We start from the raw sequence: 20,385 nt of genomic DNA, 5'->3' as shown, positions 1-20,385 counted from the left end.
ATATCATCATCCCACACTATTTAATTAAGTTTCTTGCACCCCATTACTGTGAGGTATTGTTTGTTTTTGAGACACACTTTTTCGGAGCGCTGGTTTTTCCCGTCCATGATAGGTTTTGCCTGCCTCACTCACAACGCCTTTTGCCAATTCCCTGCCTGTACTGTTGCCATTTGTGGACCTACCGTGTGTATGACCTTCTGCCTGCCCTGGACCCAGCTACCTGCCTACTCCTAAGGTTCCTTTCATTAAAAACCTGCTGCACTCTGTGCTTGAAACCAGCTCTCTGTCTCCCTCGTGTTCATTACACATGCTGAGTCTCAATTTGTTTGTCCCATTTTGTGAATTCTTGGTTGGTGAGCGATGGACGGGGCCATGTACCGTCAAATCTTGGGTGAGAACCTCCTTCCCTCAGCCAGGGCATTGAAAATGGGTCGTGGATGGGTATTCCAGTATGACAATGACCCAAAACACACGGCCAAGGCAACAAAGGAGTGGCTCAAGAAGAAGCACATTAAGGTCCTGGAGTGGCCTAGCCAGTCTCCAGACCTTAATCACATAGAAAATCTGTGGAGGGAGCTGAAGGTTTGAGTTGCCAAACGTCAGCCTCAAAACCTTAATGACTTGGAGAAGATCTGCAAAGAGGAGTGGGACATAATCCCTCCTGAGATGTCTGCAAACCTGGTGGCCAATGACAAGAAACGTCTGACCTCTGTGATTGCCAACAAGGGTTTTGCCACCAAGTACTAAGTCATGTTTTGCAGAGGGTTCAAATACTTATTTCCCTCATTAAAATGCAAATCACTTTATAGCATTTTTGACATGTGTTTATCTGGATTTTTGTTGTTGTTAGTCTGTCTCTCACTGTTCAAATAAACCTACTATTAAAATTATAGACTGATCATTTCTTTGTAAGTGGGCAAACGTACAAAATCAGCAGGGGATCAAATACTTTTTTCCCCACTGTAACTCTAAACAACAAACAAAGAGTTTTCCAATTTTCACAGAAGTGTTTAGATTCTATTGATTAAAAAAACCTATTCCTCCTCAGGAGACTGAAAAGATTTGGCATGGGTCCTCAGATCCTCAAAAGGTTCTAATGCTGCACCATTGAGAGCATCCTGACTGGTTGCATTACTGCCTGGTATGGCAACTGCTCGGCCTCTGACCACAAGGCACTACAGAGGGTAGTGAGAACGGCCCAGTACATCACTGGGGCCAAGCTTCCTGCCATCCAGGACCTCTATGCCAGGCGCTGTCAGAGGAAGGCCCTAAAAATTGTCAAAGACTCCAGCCACCCTAGTCATAGACTGTCCATTAAAGTAACATCAAATTGATCAGAAATACAGTGTAGACATTGTTAATGTTGTAAATGTCTATTGTAGCTGGAAACGGCAGATTCTTTTATGGAATATCTACATAGGCGTACAAAGGCCCATTATCAGCAAACATCACTCCTGTGTTCCAATGGCACGTTGTGTTAGCTAATCCAAGTTAATCCATTTAAAAGGCTAATTGATCATTAGAAAACCCTTTTGCAATTATGTTAGCACAGCTGATAACTTTCGTGCTAATTAACTTCTATGGGCTAGGTGGGACGCTAGCCAGTGAAATATCAGGGTGGAAAATTCAAAAACAACAAAATGTCATAATTCAACTTTCTCAAACATGCAACTATTTTACACCATTTTAAAGATAAACTTCTCGTTAACCACATCGTCTGATTTCAAAAAGGCTTTACAGCGAAAGCAAAACATTAGATTATGTTAGGAGAGTACATAGACAAAAATAATCACACAGCCATTTTCCAAGCAAGGACATGTGTCAATAAAACCCAAAACACAGCTAAATGAAGCACTAACCTTTGACGATCTTCATCAGATGACACACCTAGGACATTATGTTACACAATACATGTATGTTTTGTTCGATAAAGTTCATATTTATATCCAAAAACAGCATTTTACATTGGCGCGTGATGTTCAGAAAATGTATTCCCACCAAAACGGCAGGTGAATGTGCACATCAATTTACAAAAATACTCATCATTAACGTTGACAAAATATATAACAATTATTTTAAGAATTATAGATAGACTACCCCTGGATGCAACTGCTGTGTCAGATTTTAAAATAGCTTTACGGAGAAAGCACATTTTTCAATATTCTGAGTCCATAGCTCAGCCATCACGGTGAGCTATTCAGACACCCGCCAAGTTCGGGGCAACCTAAACTCAGAATTAGTATTAGAAATATTCTCTTACCTTTGCTGATCTTCATCAGAATGCACTCCCAGGACTGCTACTTCCACAAGAAATGTTGTTTTTGTTCGAAATAATCCATATTTATGTACAAATACCTCCGTTTTGTTCGTGCGTACAGATCACTTATCCAAAGGCATAACGCGCGAGCGCGGAACGAGAGACGAAAAGTCTAAATGTTCCATTACCGTACTTAGAAGCATGTCAAACGCTGTTTAAAATCAATCTTTATGGTATTTTTTACGTAAAATTGCGATAATATTCCAACGGGACAATAGCATATTCATTCAAGAAGAAAAAAAAGGAGGGGCACGCTCACGGGACCAAGCATATCCAATCCCTTTGTTGCCAGGCAGACCACTCAGTAACTGAGCTCCTATTATCTTTCTGAAGGCTTCAGACAGCCAATGGAAGCCTTAGGAAGTGCAACGTCCCCCACAGACACTGTAGCATCGATAGAGAATCAAAATAAGAACTACAATTCTCAGACTTTTCACTTCCTGCTTGGATTTTTCTCAGGTTTTTGCCTGCCATATGAGTTCTGTTATACTCACAGACACCATTCAAACAGTTTTAGAAACTTCAGAGTGTTTTCTATCCAATTCTACTAACAATATGCATATTCTAGTTTCTGAGCCAGAGTAGTAACCTGTTTAAATTGGGTACGTTTTTCATCCGGCCGTGAAAATACTGCCCTCTAGCCCAGACAGGTTAAAGAAGCAATAAAACTGGCCTTCTTTAGACTTGTTGAGTATATGAAGAATCAGCATTTGTGGGTTCGATTACAGGATAAAAATGACCAGAAAAAAAATATTTATCTATTCTTGTTCTGAGAAATTAAAGCTATTCCATGCGAGAAATTGCCAAGAAACTGAAGATCTCGTACAACGCTGTGTACTGCTCCCTTCACAGAACAGCGCAAACTGGCTCTAACCTGAATTTAAAGAGGAGTGGGAGGCCCCGGTGCACAACTGAGCAAGAGGACAAGTACATTAGAGTGTCTAGTTTGAGAAACAGACGCCTCACAAGTCCTCAACTGGCAGCTTCATTAAATAGATCGCGCAAAACACCAGTCTCAACGTCAACAGTGAAGAGGCGACTCCAGGATGCTGGCAGGCAGGCTCAGGGTCAGGCAGAGTGGTCAGGCAGGTGGGCTCGGAGTCAGGACAGGCAAGGGTCAAACCCAGGAGGGTGAGAAAAGAGAAACTGGAAAAAGCCGGAGCTGAGACACAAAACGCTGGTTGGCTTGAACAAACTAGACGAACTGGCATAGACAGACAGAAAACACAGGTATAAATACCCAGAGGATAATTGGGGAAGATGGGCGACACCTGGAGGGGGTGGAAACAAGAACAAGTGAAACAGAAACTAGGGACGCCACCTGGTGTTCCACCTGGGCGGATACCTGGTTGACTAGGGTGCCGATGGTGAAAGTCGGTGATGAGGGCCGGGTCCAAGATGTCTTTAGCGGGAACCCAGCACCTCTCCTCTGGACCATAACCCTCCCAGTCAACCAGGTACGGGAAACCCCTGCTCTGTGGTTGAACCCTCAAGAGGTGTCTCACCGTGTACGCTGGTAGGCCATCGATGACACGGAGGGAGGGATGGGCCTAGAAACAAGGGGCAGTCAGACATGGTTGACTCTAGACACAGAAAAAGTAGGAAAAATACGGAGGGTACTGGGCAACAGAGGACGAACAGCAGAGGGGCTAATGATCTTGGAGCTGGGGGGAAAGGTCTCGGCTTCCAGGGGTGTAGCCGCGGCACTATAGTGGCGTGCCAGCGCCTCAGGCTTGACCTTCTTGGATACCTGTCGGTGCTGCGGAAACGAAGTGGCACGGGCCTTACTGAACCCCTCCCGGAGGTCCTGGTACTCCGCGGACCTGGCGGAGAGGTCCGGGGCAATTTCCAAGCACCCAGGAAGACATCCTGGGGCAGGTAGAGCTGACTTCAGGAAATGAGTGTGGCAGGACGGGATCCAGCCCACGATGGCACCAGTAGTCCAGTCAATGGAGGGATTCTGTCGTTGGAGCCAAGAAAATCCCAATACCACGGGAATCTGTGGAGACTCAACCAGCAGGAATTGGATCGTCTTGCTGTGGTTCCGACACTCATAGGTTGACGGGGGTGGTCTGGTGGTTGACCTGTCCAGCGCTCATACACCCATGGGAATGGAGAGGGGTTGAGTGGGGATGCCCAGCTCGGACGCCAGGGTAACGTCCATGAGACTCACATCGGCCCCCGAGTTGATGTGTACCTGGAGACTTGGACTGGTCGCCCCACAGCAGGGTGACATGGAGAGGGGGGCGAGTAAGGGGACAAGAACAATTATATTTAAGACCCACCAGTGTACTCACTCCAACGAATTAGCTAGGTCTCTTGAAGGGACAGGTAGACACAAAATGCTCGGCAGTACCGCAATACAGACAACTCTGGGTCTCAAGTCTGCCAGCTCATCCTTTACCTCCTCCGATAATCTGTGCAGGAAAATGTCAAACAGCGGTTCCAGGTACTCTCCGCTGCTACTCTCCGCTGCTAGAACTCCACCGCATAGTCTGCCACACTGAGGGTGTCCTGCCGAAGCTGGAGTAACTTCCGGGCAGCCTCTCTCCTGGACACCGCAGCCTCGAAAACTTTTCTCACCTCTGCCACGAATACCTCCAGACTGAGGCAGACGACGGATTCTTGCTCCCACACCGCCGTGGCCAGGCGAGTGCCCTCCCGGACATGAGCGTAATAATGTACGCTATCTTCGAGTGGTCCGAGGGGAACGAAGAAGGCTGTAGCTCAAAAAAGAGGGAGCACTGGGAGAGAAAGGCCCGGCAGGTTCTGGAATCTCCATCGTAGCGCTCTGGGAGGGGTAAGCGGAGTGACGGCGCTGCTACCAGCCGGGTTACAGAGGGGCTGGGAGGTTACCGTCGTGGTAGACAACCCACGGAATTTCTCCCGCAATGCGTCCAAGGCTAGGTCATGACGTTCGGCCACAGCCTGGAACCCTTCCATCAGACCGCAAAGAAACTCCTCGTGCCTACCAATGGTGGCTCATTGGGAGGAGACGGCGTTGCGGAGCTGGTCCAAGTATCATGGTAAGACCCAAGTGCAGCCTGTGTGAAGTAACAATGTTTAATATAACAACAGGGGCACGCAAACGACAGGTCAAGGCAGGCAGGGGTCGATAATCAAGAGTAGGAGCAAAGGTACAGGACAGCAGGCAGGCTCAGGGTCAGGCAGAGTGGTCAGGCAGGCGGGCTCGGAGTCAAGACAGGCAAGGGTCAAAACCAGGAGGGTGAAAAAAGAGAAACAGGACACCGCAGGAGCTGAGATAAAAAAACGCTGATTGGCTTGAACAAACAAGACGAACTGGCACAGACAGACAGAAAACACAGGTATAAATACCCAGAGGATAAGTGGGGAAGATGGGCGACACCTGAAGGGGGTGGAGACAAGCACAAGGACAGGTGAAAGAGATCAGGGCGTGACAGTTTTTGCATTCTTCATCAAACCATTTTTCATTGTTGTTCATTTTCTTAGGTTGTCTGCTTGAAATGTTTAGATTTGATATAGAAGCTGAGAGGTGAAATATACTGTTTAGGTTTTCTACTGCCAAGTTTACACCTTCATTAATCCATTGAAACCTTTTATCCAGGAAATTGTCTAGAAGGGATTGAATTTGTTGTTGCCTAAATGTTTTTTTGGTAGGTTTCCACACTATTTTGTTTGTGGTTTCCTTCCATTTATAGCATTTCTTAATATTACTCAGTTCCTTCGGCTTTGATGCCTCATGATTGTGCATAGCTGTTCAAGTAGAGTGTGATTTTGCTGTGATCTGATAGGGGTGTCAGTGCACTGACTGTGAATGCTCTAAGAGACTGGGTTGAGGTCAGTGATAAAGTAATCTACAGTACTACTGCCAAGAGATGAGCTATAGGTGTACCTACCATAGGAGTCCCCTCGAAGCCTACCATTGACTATGTACATACCCAGCATCCAACAGAGCTGCAGGAGTTGTGACCCGTTTTTGTTGGTTATGTTGTCATAGTTGTGTCTAGGGGGGCATATGGAGGAGGGAATGCTGTCACCTCCAGGTAGGTTTTTGTCCCCTGGTGTGCTGAGGGTGTCAGGTTATTGTACAGTTCTGGCATTTAGGTAGCCACAGACCAGTACATGTCCCTGGGCCTGAAAATTGTTGATCTCCGCCTCTAGGATGGAGAAGCTGTCATCGTTAAAGTATGGGGATTCTATTGGGGGGATATAGGTAACACACAAGGACATTTTACATGAGGACATTTTTCTCTGTTGAGATAATTTCCTCATTAATTTCTAGCCAGACGTAAAATGTTCCTGTTTTTTTTAATAGAGCAGACCTAACCCACTCTATACCAAATTAGCATACCTCCTGAGTCTCTTCGCTGTTTCACACCTGGTAGTTTGGTGGATGGGATTACCAGCTCTCTGTAACCTAGAGGGGAACTAGCAGGTCCGTCTCCTTTATACCGTGTTTCTTGTAGGATGACAATGTCTGTATTTCCAATTTCTTTGATGAAGTCTGGGTTTCTGCTCTTTAAGCCAAAGGCAGATGACCTCAGACCTGGTATATTCCAGGATGAGATAGTAAAAGCTTTGTGTTCCATAGTGTCTGGTGTTGTTTTTGTGTGGTTTAGGCCTGGACCATCACAGTAGGTGTGAGCAGAGCATGTTGAGCATCTGATACATACCTCATAGGTCGCAGGATGGGGCTTGGGCGCGTGTAATAGTGTGGGTTGGGCCTGTTGCTCTGCTCACGGCCTGGGCATATAACCTGCTGTCATGTTGAGGTCCTTTCCGCAGGGGCGGGGGGCATGGGGTGGGAGGAAGGTGCATAGGTCTCATATGGGGGGGCCTATATAGGGTGTGGCCAGGGTTTGCTTGGGGTGGTCTTAGCTGGTAGGGATGTGGCTGGTGATGCTGTGGTCTGGGTGTAGGTCCTCTTGGCGTGGGTTCTCTCGGTGTAGGTCCTTCGGGAGGAGGTCTTGCTGGTCTGAGAGGGGGTCTCGGTGGTCTGGGCGGGGTGTCCGTTGCTCTTTTGCTCCTGTGTGAGGTGCTGGGGCTACGGTTGAGGGTGAAGTCCTTCAGGGTTCTGACAAAAATTGGGATTGCTGCCTTGTCGACCAGGTCCACTTCTACAAGGCTTTTCCAAGTTCAGGGTGCAGTGGTGGGCCAGGTAGACATTAGGTTTTGAGGCACAGTTTCGCGAAATGCTTGCATTCACTCGCTGTATGGTGGCAGAGTGAAAGTCTGTTCGTGGTAGCAGGGTGGAGAAGAAGTTTTTTCAATCACTCCCTTGAGTGCTGTTGCCACCCTTTCCTGCTGGGCCCTCAGGTCATTTGTGCCCATGTGAATTATGAAGTTGCTGGGGGACCCTAGTCTGTCCTCTGACAACAGTTCCAGGGCTTGCCTAGTGTTTATCTCTGACACGCAACCATTACACGTTAGGGCCAAGAATCCACTCAAGACTTAGAAGCCTAAATTACGTTTAGTTGATTTAGAACCTCACATAACATGATGACCTGGCAGTAATTGTGGCCTGGCTTGGAATGTGGCCTAGTAGTGGGTTGTAGAACAAGCTGCTAGAACAAAATAGGGGTTGGCGTACATGTACTGTAAAATCAGGAGAGGGATTGTGAGGTTGTCGAGTTGCTCTCACAAGATCTGTTGTTTGAGGATGTTAGGCTACAGCTGGGTCAGCCTGCTCAACTGTGTTTCTTTGGCTTGTCTGCCAAAAAGCTTAAAGACTCAAAGAAAAGTTAAATGCACTCATCTCTAAACGTTTACTTAGTTTTTACATAATGGTCTATTTTCAAATCAAGCCTGGACTCAGGTTGGCTAAGAACAGGCAGCTGTCCAGAATTACGCTCGGCTCCGCCATCCCTTTAATGAAACACAATCTTCATCTGTGAAGATCGGTGAACAAACATCTCTCCAAAATTGCTAGCAAATGCTGATATGCCTGAGGTACAAGAATAATTTTCTGCTTTGAAATGTGTATTTTCACTTGAGTGCTAGTTAGACTGAGAGCAGGGGGAAAATAGAATGAAAGAGAAGAGTATTGTTGTTCTTGTTTCTCATGTAGCCTAAACATGTAACTTTAAAAACTATCATGGAGGTATAGGGTGTCCTTAAAAATTTAACTCAACAAAACAGTTAATGTTTTAATGCTCTATACCTGTGTAGTAACGCTGTACTACTTACTGTATGTTGTTAGCCTATTCCTGTAATTGCATAGGAATAAAGTTGAACCATTGTTTTATTACACAGAAAAGCTCAGGCTGGAATAATATTATTTAACGGTATAATCATTATTTGAAAATGAGCCTTGCCAAATAGAAAATTTAGGTTGAGGTAAAGACATGACCAGGGCCCTGGTCAAAAGTAGTGCAATATATAGGGAATAGGGTGCCAATTGGGATGTACACACAGTCATTTTGTGTTTACTGAGCCAAGTGAAGCATTGACAGGTTTGTGTACAGTAACCCCCAGAATGTTTTCACTGGAGAATGTGACGGTACAAATGAACGACAGGTGAAAGACAGCAAAGAGGAAACATTGCCCTGTACCACCAACAGTACAAACTAGAAACTTTACAATAAAGACACCCAGGTTATGTTCAGTGGAGCATACCAAAGCAAAATATTTTCCAACAGCTTTTTAACCCTGAGACAAATGTCATTGAATGCTTCAGTGAATCAGGTTGAATCTGCTTGAAGCTAGATATAGTGTCTGCAGAAAGTATTCACACCCCTTGACTTTTTCCAAATTTTATTGTGTTACAGACTAAATTTAAAATTTATATTTAGTGTCACTGGCTTATACTTAATACCTCTTAATGTCAAAGTGAAATTATGATCTTAGACATTTTTACAAATTAATAAAAAATTAAAATCTGAAATGTCTTGAGTCAATAAGTATTCAACCCCTTTGTTATGGCAAGACTAAATAAGTTTAGGAGTAAAAATGTGCTGAACAAGTCACATAATAAGTTCCATGGGCTCTGTGTGCAATAAGTGTCTTTTTACATGATTTTTGAATGACTACCTCATCTCTGTACCCCACACATAAAATTATCTGTTAGATCCCTAAGTCGAGCAGTGAATTTCAAATACAGATTCAACCACAAAGACCAGGAAGGCTTACCAATGCCTTGCAAAGAAGGGCACCTATTGGTAGAGGGGTAAAAATAAAAAAAAAACAGACTGAATATCCCTTTGAGCTTGGTGAAGTTATTAATTACACTTTGGCTGATGTATCAATACACCCAGTCACTACAAAGATACAGGTGTCCTTCTTAACTCAGTTGCCGAACAGGAAGAAAACCACTCAGGGATTTCACCATGAGGCCAATGGGGAATTTAAAACAGTTGCAGAGTTCAATGGCTGTGATGGGAGAAAACTGAGGATGAATCAACAACATTGTAGTTACTCCACAATACTAACCTAAATGACAGAGTGAAAAGAAGGAAGCCTGTACAGAATAAAAATATTCCAAAACATGCACCCTATTTGCAATAAGGCACTAAAGTAAAACAAAAACGTGGCAAATACATTCACTTTATGTCCTGAATACAAAGCGTTATGTTTGGGGAAAATCCAACACAAGACATCACTGAGAACCACTTCATATTTTCAAGCATGGTGGTGGCTGCACCATGTTATGGGTATCCTTGTCAAAGGCAAGGACTAAGGAGTTTTCTTAAGGATAAAAATAAACAGAATAGAGCTAAACACAGGCAAAATCCTTGAGGAAAACCTAGTTCAGTCTGCTTTCCATCCAACACTGGAAGACAAATTCACCTTTCAGCAGGACAATAACCGAAAACACAAGGCCAAATATATACTTATCAAGATGATCCTGAGTGGCCTAGTTACAGTTTTGATTTAAATCGTCTTGAAAATCAATTGCAAGACTTGAAAATGACTGTCTAGAAATGATCAACAACCAACATGACAGAGCTTGAATATTTGTTTTAAGAATATTGTGCAAATATTGTACAATCCAGGTGTGCAAAGCATGTATTGACTCTGGGGGTGAATACTTCTGTAATCAAGATACTGTATATTACTGAAAGCGCAGACAAAGCGTGAACCACCGCATTTAACCATGGCAAGGTGACTGGGAATATGGCAGAATACAAACAGTGTAATTATTCCCTCAGTAAAGCAATCAAACAGACAAAATGTCAGTATAGAGACAAAGTGGAGTCGCAATTCAACGGCTCAGACACAAGACGTATGTGGCAGGGTCTACAGACAATCATGGATTACAAAAGGAAAACCAGCCATGTCACGGACACCGGCGTCTTGCTCCCGGACAAGCTAAATATCTTCTTTGCCCGCTTTGAGGTTAATACAGTGCCACCGACGCGGCCCGCTCCCAAGGTCTGTGGGCTCTCGTTCTCCGTGGCGACGTGAGTAAGGCATTTAAGCTCGTTAACCTTCCCAAGGCTGCCGGCCCAGACGACATCCCGAGCCGCGTCCTCAGAGCATGCGCAGAACAGCTGGCTGGAGTGTTTACGGACAATCTCTCCCTATCCCAGTCTGCTGTACCCACTTGCTTCAAGATGTCTGCCATTGTTCCTGTACCCAAGAAAGCAAAGGTAACTGAACTAAATGACTATCGCCCCGTAGAACTGACTTATGCCATCATGAAGTGCTTTGAGAGGCTAGTTAAGGATCATGTCACCTCCACCTTACCTGACACCATAGACCCACTTCAATTTGCTTACCACCCCAATAGATCCACAGACGATGCAATCGCCATCACACTGTACACTGCCCTATCCCATCTGGACAAGCGGAATACCTACGTCAGAATGCTGTTCATTGACTCTAGCTCAGTTTTCAACACCATAGTACCCTCAAAGCTCATCAATAAGCTCGAAGCCCTGGGTCTGAACCCCGCCCTGTGCAACTGGGTCCTGGACTTCCTTGATGGGCCACTCCAAGGTGGTGAATGTAGGAAACAACACCTCCACTTTGCTGAATCTCAACACAGGGGCCCCTCAAGGGTGTGTGCTCAGCCCCCTCCTGTACTCCCTGTTCACCCATGACTGGGTGGCTACGCTTGCCTACAACTCAATCATCAAGTTTGCAGATGACACAACAGTAGTAAGCCTGATTACCAACAATGACGAGACAGCCTACAGGGAGGAGGTGAGGGCCCTGGCGGAGTGGTCCCAGAAAAATAACCTCTCCCTCAACGTCAACAAAACAAATGAGCTGATCGTGGACTTCAGGAAACAGTGAAGAGAAGCACGGCGAAGGTGGAAAGTTTCAAGTTCCTCGGCATACATATCACTGACAATCTGAAATGGTCCACCCACACAGACAGTGTGGTGACGAAGGCCATCAGACTGTTAAATAGCCATCACTAGGCAGCTTCCACACAGTTACTCAATCCTGCACCTTAGAGGCTGCTGCCCTATATACGTAGACATGGAATCACTGGCCACTTTAATAATGTTTACATACTGTATACTATTCTACTGTATCTTAGTCAATGCCACTCCGATATTGCTGGTCCTAATATTTATATATTTCTTAATTCCATTTTTTTACTTTTAGATTTGTGTGTTGTTGTGAATTGTTAGATATTACTGCACTGTTGGAGCTAGGAACACAAGAATATCGCTACACCTGCAATAACGTCTGCTAAATATGTGGATGTGACCAATACAATTTGATTTGATTAGTGTTTTATTTTTCATATATTTCTTAGAAATGTTAGAATTGAAATCCATAAATCCATTTTAATCCCACCTTGTAACACAACAAAATTTGAAAAAACTCAGGGGTGTGAATACATTCTGAAAGCACTGTAGCTAATGCTTGACTCCAAAACCGCTTGTGTTTATTCTTTGAAAGAGTAGGGCGGACACAATATTGCATGAAAAATCTAAGTTATTCAAGCTTTCCATCACAAATAAAATACACAAAATGATGTGTGTGCACTTGATAGACTGAAGGAGAGGCACCAGTTCTACTCATCACTAGCTATGTTTCCATTACCTTGTCCAGGGATTTTTGGTCGAAATGTAGAAAGTTCGCATAGAAGATAGATGCGACAGTTGCCTGCTGCGGTGCATTTCCATTCAACTGTCTTGTGTCGATAAAAACACCTGGACGTAATGATACCTAAAAAATAACTAGTGCTAAATAGCAACGAATTGGTTGAAGTGTTTCCATTATCCACTTAGGATAATGGACACAAAAGGTAGCTAGCAGATGGCGTAGCAGTCTGACGTCTTTGACCTGTCGTGTCCCTTGTATATATCCTTTTATATATTTTTCTTCGCATATCTTTTAAAAATATTTTCCTAAACCTCAACTTCTAAATACTCTCCTGCAACACGCCTCACCCAATGTAGCGTGGATCTGTTTTTTTCTGTAAAGTATTTCTATTTACTTCAGATCTGGAATCCCTCAACTGAAGCTAGCCAGCTAACTACCAACCAGCTATCAGTCAGGAAATCACTGCTAGCGGTCATCAGCTAACCTTTAGCTCGGAAAGCTCTCGCCAGTTCGTACAACGTGACTCAAACCAGAGCATAACGGACCTATTCTTTTCTCTCCATATCCCCGGATTCCTACCGCAAACTCTGAACATTTTCATCTGGATCTTCGCAATTAGCTAACCGCAATCCCGGGTGACTACTCCTGGCTAGCGTTTCCATCCCGGAGCAAGCACCAATTAGCCTGAAGCTAGCCTGGCTAGGGCTCCTGAGCTACCACCGAAGCCCACTCCTGGGCTACAATATCCGGACCCCTTCTACTGCCGGTAATGGGCACGGAACCCCGCCGATCCTCTACGACTGGAATACCGACATAATCTGCCCGAGGATTCCAACAGGCCCCTCAGGCGCGACGTCCGCTGAAGGCCCATTCTGCTAACCGCGGTCTGCTAGCTACCTAGAGCTACTTGGAACCCTACTAATCCACAACTGGTCTATCGACGTCATTGCACGAAGAGGCAAAAACAGACTTACCTCCATCGCAACGTCTTCTAAAGGCCCTTCTGCTAACTTGCTAGCCCCGGTCGACTAACTGCTAGCTTGCTAGCCCCGGTCTGCTAACTGCTAGCTTGCGTGCTCCGGTCTGCTAACTGCTAGCTTGCTTGCCCCGGTCTGCTAACTGCTTGCTTGCTAACCTGGTCTGCTAACTGCTAGCTTGTTAGCCCCGGCCTACTAACTGCTAGCTTGTTAGCCCCGGCCTGCTAAGTGTCTGAATCGCCGTGTCCCCAGCCAGCCCAACCACTCACAGGACCCATATGTTCACTTGGCTACGCATGCCTCTCTCTAATATCAATATGCCTCGTCCATTACTGTCCTGGTTAGTGATTACTGTCTTATTTCACTGTAGAGCCTCTAGCCCTGCTCAATATTCCTTAACCAACCATGTTGTTCCACCTCCTACATATGCGATGACATGACCTGGTTTAAACGTCTCTAGAGACTATATCTCTCTCATCATTACTCAATACCCAGATTTACCTCCAATGTACTCACATCCTACCTTACCTTTGTCTGTACACTATGCCTTGAATCTATGCTATCGTTCCCAGAAACCTGCTCCTTTTACTCTCTGTTCCGAACGTGCTAGACGGCCAGTTCGTATAGCCTTTAGCCGTACCCTTATCCTACTTCTCCTCTGTTCCTCTGGTGATGTAGAGGTTAATCCAGGTCCTGCAGTGCCTAGCTCCACTCCCACTCCCCAGGTGCTCTCATTTGTTGACTTCTGTAACAGTAAAAGCCTTGGTTTCATGCATGTTAACATTAGAAGCCTACTCCCTAAGTTTGTTTTACTCACTGCTTTAGCACACTCACTGCTTTAGCTTGCCAACCCGGATGTCTTAGCCGTGTCTGAATCCTGGTTTAGGAAAACCACCAAAAACCCTGAAATCTCCATCCCTAACTATAACATTTTCCCACAAGATAGAACTGCCAAAGGGTGCAGTGTTGCAATCTACTGCAGAGATAGCCTGCAGAGTTCTGTCTTACTATCCAGGTCTGTACCCAAACAATTTGAGCTTCTACTTCTAAAAATTCACCTTTCCAGAAACAAGTCTCTCACTGTTGCTGCTTGCTATACACCACCCTCTGCCCCCAGCTGTGACCTCGACACCATATGTGAATTGATTGCCCCCCATCTATATTCTGAGCTCGTGGTACTAGGTGACCTAAACTGGGACATGCTTAACACCCCGGCCATCCTACAATCTAAGCTTGGTGCCCTCAATCTCACACAAATTATCAATGAACCTACCAGGTACAACCCCAAATCTGTAAACACAGGCACCCTCATAGATATCATCCTAACTAACTCGCCCTCCAAATACACCTCTGCTGTTTTCAATCAAGAACTCAGCGATCACTGCCTCATTGCCTGCATCCGTAATGGGTCTGCGACCAAACGACCACCCCTCATCACTGTCAAACGCTCCCCAAAACATTTCTGCGAGCAGGCCTTTCTAAATCAACCTGGCCGGGGTATCCTGGAATGATATTGACCTCATCCCGTCAGTAGAGGATGCCTGGTCATTCTTTAAAAGTGCCTTCCTCACCATCTTAAATAAGCATGCCCCATTCAAAAAATGTAGAACTAGGAATAGATATAGTCCTTGGTTCACTCCAGGCCTGTCTGCCCTTGACCAGCACAAAAACATCCTGTGGCGTTCTGCATTAGCATCGAATAGCCCCGTGATATGCAACTTTTCAGGGAAGTTAGGAACAAATATACACAGGCAGTTAGGAAAGCTAAGGCTAGCTTTTTCAAACAGAAATTTGCATCCTGTAGTACAAACTTAAAAAAGTTCTGGGACACTGTAAAGTCCATGGAGAATAAGAGCACCTCCTCCCAGCTGCCCACTGCTCAGAGGCTAGGAAACACTGTTACCACCGATAAATCCACTATAATTGAGAATTTCAATAAGCATTTCTCTACGGCTGGCCATGCTTTCCACCTGGCTACCCTACCCCGGTCAACTGCCCGGCACCATCCACAGCAACCCGCCAAAGCCCCCACCATTTCTCCTTCACCCAAATCCAGACAGCTGATGTTCTGAAAGAGCTGCAAAATCTGGACCCCTACAAATCAGCTGGGCTAGACAATCTGGACCCTCTCTTTCTAAAATTATCTGCCGAAATTGTTGCAACTCCTATTACTAGCCTGTTCAACCTCTCTTTCGTATCGTCTGAGATTCCCAAAGATTGGAAAGCTGCCGCGGTCATCCCCCTCTTCAAAGGGGGTGACACTCTAGACCCAAACTGCTACAGACCTATATCTATCCTACCCTGTCTTTCTAAGGTCTTCGAAAGCCAAGTTAACAAACAGATTACCGACCATCTCGAATCCCACCGTACCTTCTCCACTATGCAATCTGGTTTCAGAGCTGGTCATGGGTGCACCTCAGCCACACTCAAGGTCCTAAACGACATCATAACCGCCATCGATAAGAGACATTACTCTGCAGCTGTATTCATGGACCTGGCCAAGGCTTTCGACTCTGTCACCACATTCTTATTGGCAGACTCGACAGCCTTGGTTTCTCAAATGATTGCCTCGCCTGGTTTACCAACTACTGCTCTGATAGTGTTCAGTGTGTCAAATCGGAGGGCCTGTTATCCGGACCTCTGGCAGTATCTATGGGGGTGCCACAGGGTACAATTCTCGGGCCGACTCTCTTCTCTGTATACATCAATGATGTCGCTCTTGCTGCTGGTGATTCTCTGATCCACCTCTACGCAGATGACACCATTCTGTATACTTCTGGCCCCTCTTTGGACACTGTGTTAACTAAACTACAGACGAGCTTCAATGCCATACAACTCTCCTTCCGTGGCCTCCAACTGCTCTTAAATGCAAGTAAAACTAAATGCATGCTATTCAATCGATCACTGCCCACACCTGTCTGCCCGTCCAGCATCACTACTCTGGACGGTTCTGACTTAGAATACGTGGACAACTACAAATACCTAGGTGTCTGGTTAGACTGTAAACTCTCCTTCCAGACTCACATTAAGCATCTCCAATCCACAATTAAATCTAGAATTGGCTTCCTATATCGCAACAAAGCATCATTCACTCATGTTGCCAAACATACCCTTGTAAAACTGACCATCCTACCGATCCTCGACTTTGGCGATATCATCTATAAAATAGCCTCTAACACTCTACTCAACAAATTGGATACAGTCTATCACAGTGCCATCCGTTTTGTCACCAAAGCCCCATATACTACCCACCACTGCGACCTGTACCTGTTGGTTGGCCCTCGCTTCATACTCGTCGCCAAACCCACTGGCTACAGGTTATCTACAAGTCTCTGCTAGGTAAAGCCCCGCCTTATCTCAGCTCTCTGGTCACCATAGCAGCACCCACTCGTAGTACGCGCTCCAGCAGGTATATCTCACTGGTCATCCCCAAAGCCAATTCCTCCTTTGGTCGCCTTTCCTTCCAGTTCTCTGCTGCCAATGACTGGAACAAACTGCAAAAATCACTGAAGCTGGAGACTCATATCTCCCTCACTAGCTTTAAGCACCAGCTGTCAGAGCAGCTCACAGATCACTGCACCTGTACATAGCCCATCTGTAAACAGCCCATCTATCTACCTACTCCCCATACTGTATTTATTTATTTATCTTGTTCCTTTGCACCCCAGTATCTCTACTTGCACATTCATCTTCTGCACATCTACCATTCCCGTGTTTAATTGCTATATTGTAATTACTTCGCCACCATGGCCTCTTTATTGCCCTTATCTTACATCATTTGCACTCACTGTATATAGACTTTTTTGTTTTCTTTTTTTCTACTGTATTATTGACTGTATGTTTTGTTTATTCCATGTGTAACTCTCGTGTTGTTGTATGTGTCGAATTGCTATGCTTTATCTTGGCCAGGTCACAGTTGCAAATGAGAACTTGTTCTCAACTAGCCTACCTGGCTAAATAAAGGTGAAATAAAATTAAAATAAATTAGGTAAATTGCGTATTAATAAATTGCCGACCCCCCTTAGAGGGGTTGGGTTAAATGCGGAAGACACATTTCGGTTGTGGTCACCACTGCAATCTAAATTGGCTGCACACTCAGCACAAATCTGTGATGCAGCCTATTTACATATTAATATGCCTAATATACAGCTTCCAGAGTCCCAAAATACATAGCCTGTCTCTTAGCTCCCCCATCTGGTAAGAAGCAGAATGTGCTTAACAACAACCTGTATATACATTTGCTCCAATGAAACATGGTGGTGATGGGTGAAGAGGAAAAGTTTGGTAAATTATAATCAATTATCACATTAGAAGAGAAAAGGAAATCTAGAAATACGTGGATAAAAATAAGAGTTACCTCCCTTTGGACTCTGTTTAATGGCCACTGGACTATTTACATTGACCCCCCATTTGTTTTGTACACTGCTGCTACTTGCTGTTTATTATCTATGCATAGTCACTTCACACCTACCTACATGTACAAATGACCTTGACTAACCTGTACCCCCTCACACTGACTCGGTACCAGTACCGCCTGTATATAGCCTCCTTATTGTTATTAAATTGTGTTACTTTTTATTATTTTTGACTTTAGTTTATTTGGTAAATATTTTCTTAACTCTTCTTGACCTGCACTGTTGGTTAAGGGCTTGTAAGTAAGCATTTCACGTTAAGGTCTACACTTGTTGTATTCGGCGCATGTGACAAATAAAGTTTGATTTGATTTGTTCCCTTCATTTTGACGGTGCTCTCACAGGCTCACAGCCTCCATATTTAGTCATGTCATTAGCTCATTAATGCATTCTTCATCATCATGACTGATGATTCTAAGCATGAGTAATACAATCACCTGTTAAACCAGGCTGATTGGACATGGGTATTAAGTTGCTACTGTACTTAGGACTTGTTATACGTGGTTGCTTTACAGTACTTACGTGATTTCTGTCCCCAGCCCCTCAGGTGCAGTCTCCCAGAGGAGTAGTAAAGGAAGCCCAGGACAAGCATGGGACAGAGCACCAGGAGCAGGTGCCGGGTTGGCTTCATGATTCTCATCACCTCCTACTGTACATGGTACCATACACACTGTTGAAGAAGGGGACTGATGGTTCATCAGAGATTGGATAAATTCCATTTCAATAAAGAAAATTGACTTCCAATGTACTTTGTATACAAGAGTAGAAATACTAGAACATAACATAATATATGAGAATAGAAGAGAATAGAATAGCAGGTGGTTTAGTTCTTTAGCACAGAAATTCCACCAGACCTCCCTGCCTGGCACCACCTGCCGTGTACCATGGTAGCCAGCTAGATGGCTATCAAGTAGCTAGCTAGCAGTGTTGCTATCTAGCAAGCTGATAGCATTACGGTGAGCCGAATCACGACACAAGTCAGCTATTTAATGCACAGGTTTGTCGATACTGTTAACAAATAAGTCATTTACATTTGATCACATTCTGTTAGGCAATGAAGCATGGCAGGTTACATGAGGTAAGATAGCTAACGTTAGCTAGCTGGCTAGCTGTCCTTACCGTTAACGTTTACTTTGATGATTCGTGTCCCCGAAGACTTAAGAGCCTGCACACCTAGCTAGTTAAAATACATCTTCCATTTTTCTATTTCCAAGCTAATTATCCATCTACCACCTGTCAATTCAAAATGTTTATCCAGCAGCGAGTGGATGCAGAGCTCGCGAAAAGGCAATAGTTGTCACTGTACAGCAGCAACACCACCATTAACACACAACACTGACAGAATAGGAAGGAAACATCTGTAATACGCCAGTCAGTGACACTCCGTCACAATGTAACTGGTTGTGGGCGGAAAGTAACTACAATGTTGGAACTTTAATAATGCATTTGATACAAATTACAATTGGATAAACATTACAAATCAGAGAGCAGAGTAGGCTACATCACAACTGTTATACGTTTATTAAAGGATTTTGTACTTTGTATTCTGAAACGTGACAGATGCTTGCTAAAGATAAAATTGACATTCAACATGTGTGAAAGCTAGTGCACCCCAGAGATACAACCCCTATATATTGTCGATGGCAGCTGTAAGGTGTGGACAAGGACTAATGTCACTATGCAACCTCAGCATGAGACATAAAAGCTGTGTACTGGTAAAGATCACTGGCTGATAGGATGGATGGTGTGTAGCTAAGGTGATAAGAGAGGAACTTGGGGAAGGGGAGCACAACTGCTATAATGACCTTCAAACAACTATAATCAGCCAACACACAAACTGCTATAATCTTCACTGTTAAATTTAAGCACTCACTGACCTTCCAAACGTCCTCTCCAACAGTATGTGTAAATCCTGTTTTGGGCTGAGCTGTGGGGTTTGCTAGTACACAAACAATGGGAGTTACTGAAAATATAGTTTACCAAGCTACCAATTACTTCACACTGGAAGAAGTTAAGCTACACTAAAGATACACTTTAAAATTATAGTTTAGTTACTTTGAAAAAGTAGCTTACTACTTCCAATTACTTTGTGAAAAATTATCCATATCTAAATCTGAAATGTCTAAGAATACAAATAGCAAGAACACACTCAGGAGACAGATGTTAACTGAATGTGTAATTTAGCATATTAAAACAAAAACTGTTTCAAGTGAGAATTGGGCAGGTCTGATACAAAGAACCATTGCCTACTTAACCCATATTTTACTTTTGCAAAAAAAAGTTTTGTGCAGTTCCAGTAGTTAGCTACACAGCTACATGGCAAAAAAAGCTAACTACTGAAAACACCAAGATTTGAATTTAGTTGAACTGCCACCAAGCTACTGTAAAATGTTGTTTAATTATTAATTGAACTACATGTAGTTCACTACTCCCCAACACTGAACTTCAAGGACAGCATCGTTTAGCTGACAATTTACTTGCTATGGCGTTAGATACTACTACTGTCATTGAGGTATGCAGTAGTCTTGTAAAGACTCTAAATGTTATTACAGTGCACTGTTACTACAACCTTCAGTCATTGTCATAAATATATGTCAAACATAGTTTAAATCAGTCATAAGATCATGAATACTGTTTAGCAGTCATAAATATCATAAAAACGTGAAACAAAGATCGACACCAATAAATGACAATA

The 20,385-nt window shown here is 44.2% G+C and overlaps 1 protein-coding gene across 2 annotated transcripts in view; it reads right to left on the bottom strand.

Moving 5' to 3' along the window:
* Positions 1 to 19,055, bottom strand: part of LOC115158607 (CMP-N-acetylneuraminate-beta-1,4-galactoside alpha-2,3-sialyltransferase) — a 77,347-nt gene extending 58,292 nt beyond the window's left edge. The window contains exons 1-2 of one of the 2 annotated variants that reach the window (XM_029707770.1): positions 18,810 to 19,055; positions 18,213 to 18,376 (exon numbers count right to left, since the gene is read on the bottom strand). In XM_029707770.1, coding sequence (XP_029563630.1) covers positions 18,213 to 18,330 — 118 coding nt within the window. In that variant the 5' untranslated portion in view covers positions 18,331 to 18,376; positions 18,810 to 19,055. The remainder of the gene's footprint in view (positions 1 to 18,212; positions 18,377 to 18,809) is intronic. The other variant, XM_029707769.1, reaches the window with a different exon arrangement.
* Positions 19,056 to 20,385: the final 1,330 nt, after the last annotated feature.

This window comes from Salmo trutta, chromosome 22, assembly GCF_901001165.1.
Source record: "Salmo trutta chromosome 22, fSalTru1.1, whole genome shotgun sequence".
Taxonomy (NCBI): domain Eukaryota; kingdom Metazoa; phylum Chordata; class Actinopteri; order Salmoniformes; family Salmonidae; genus Salmo; species Salmo trutta.
The sequence above is the reverse complement of the archived record's forward strand: the minus strand, read 5'-3'. Positions and strand labels throughout refer to the sequence as shown.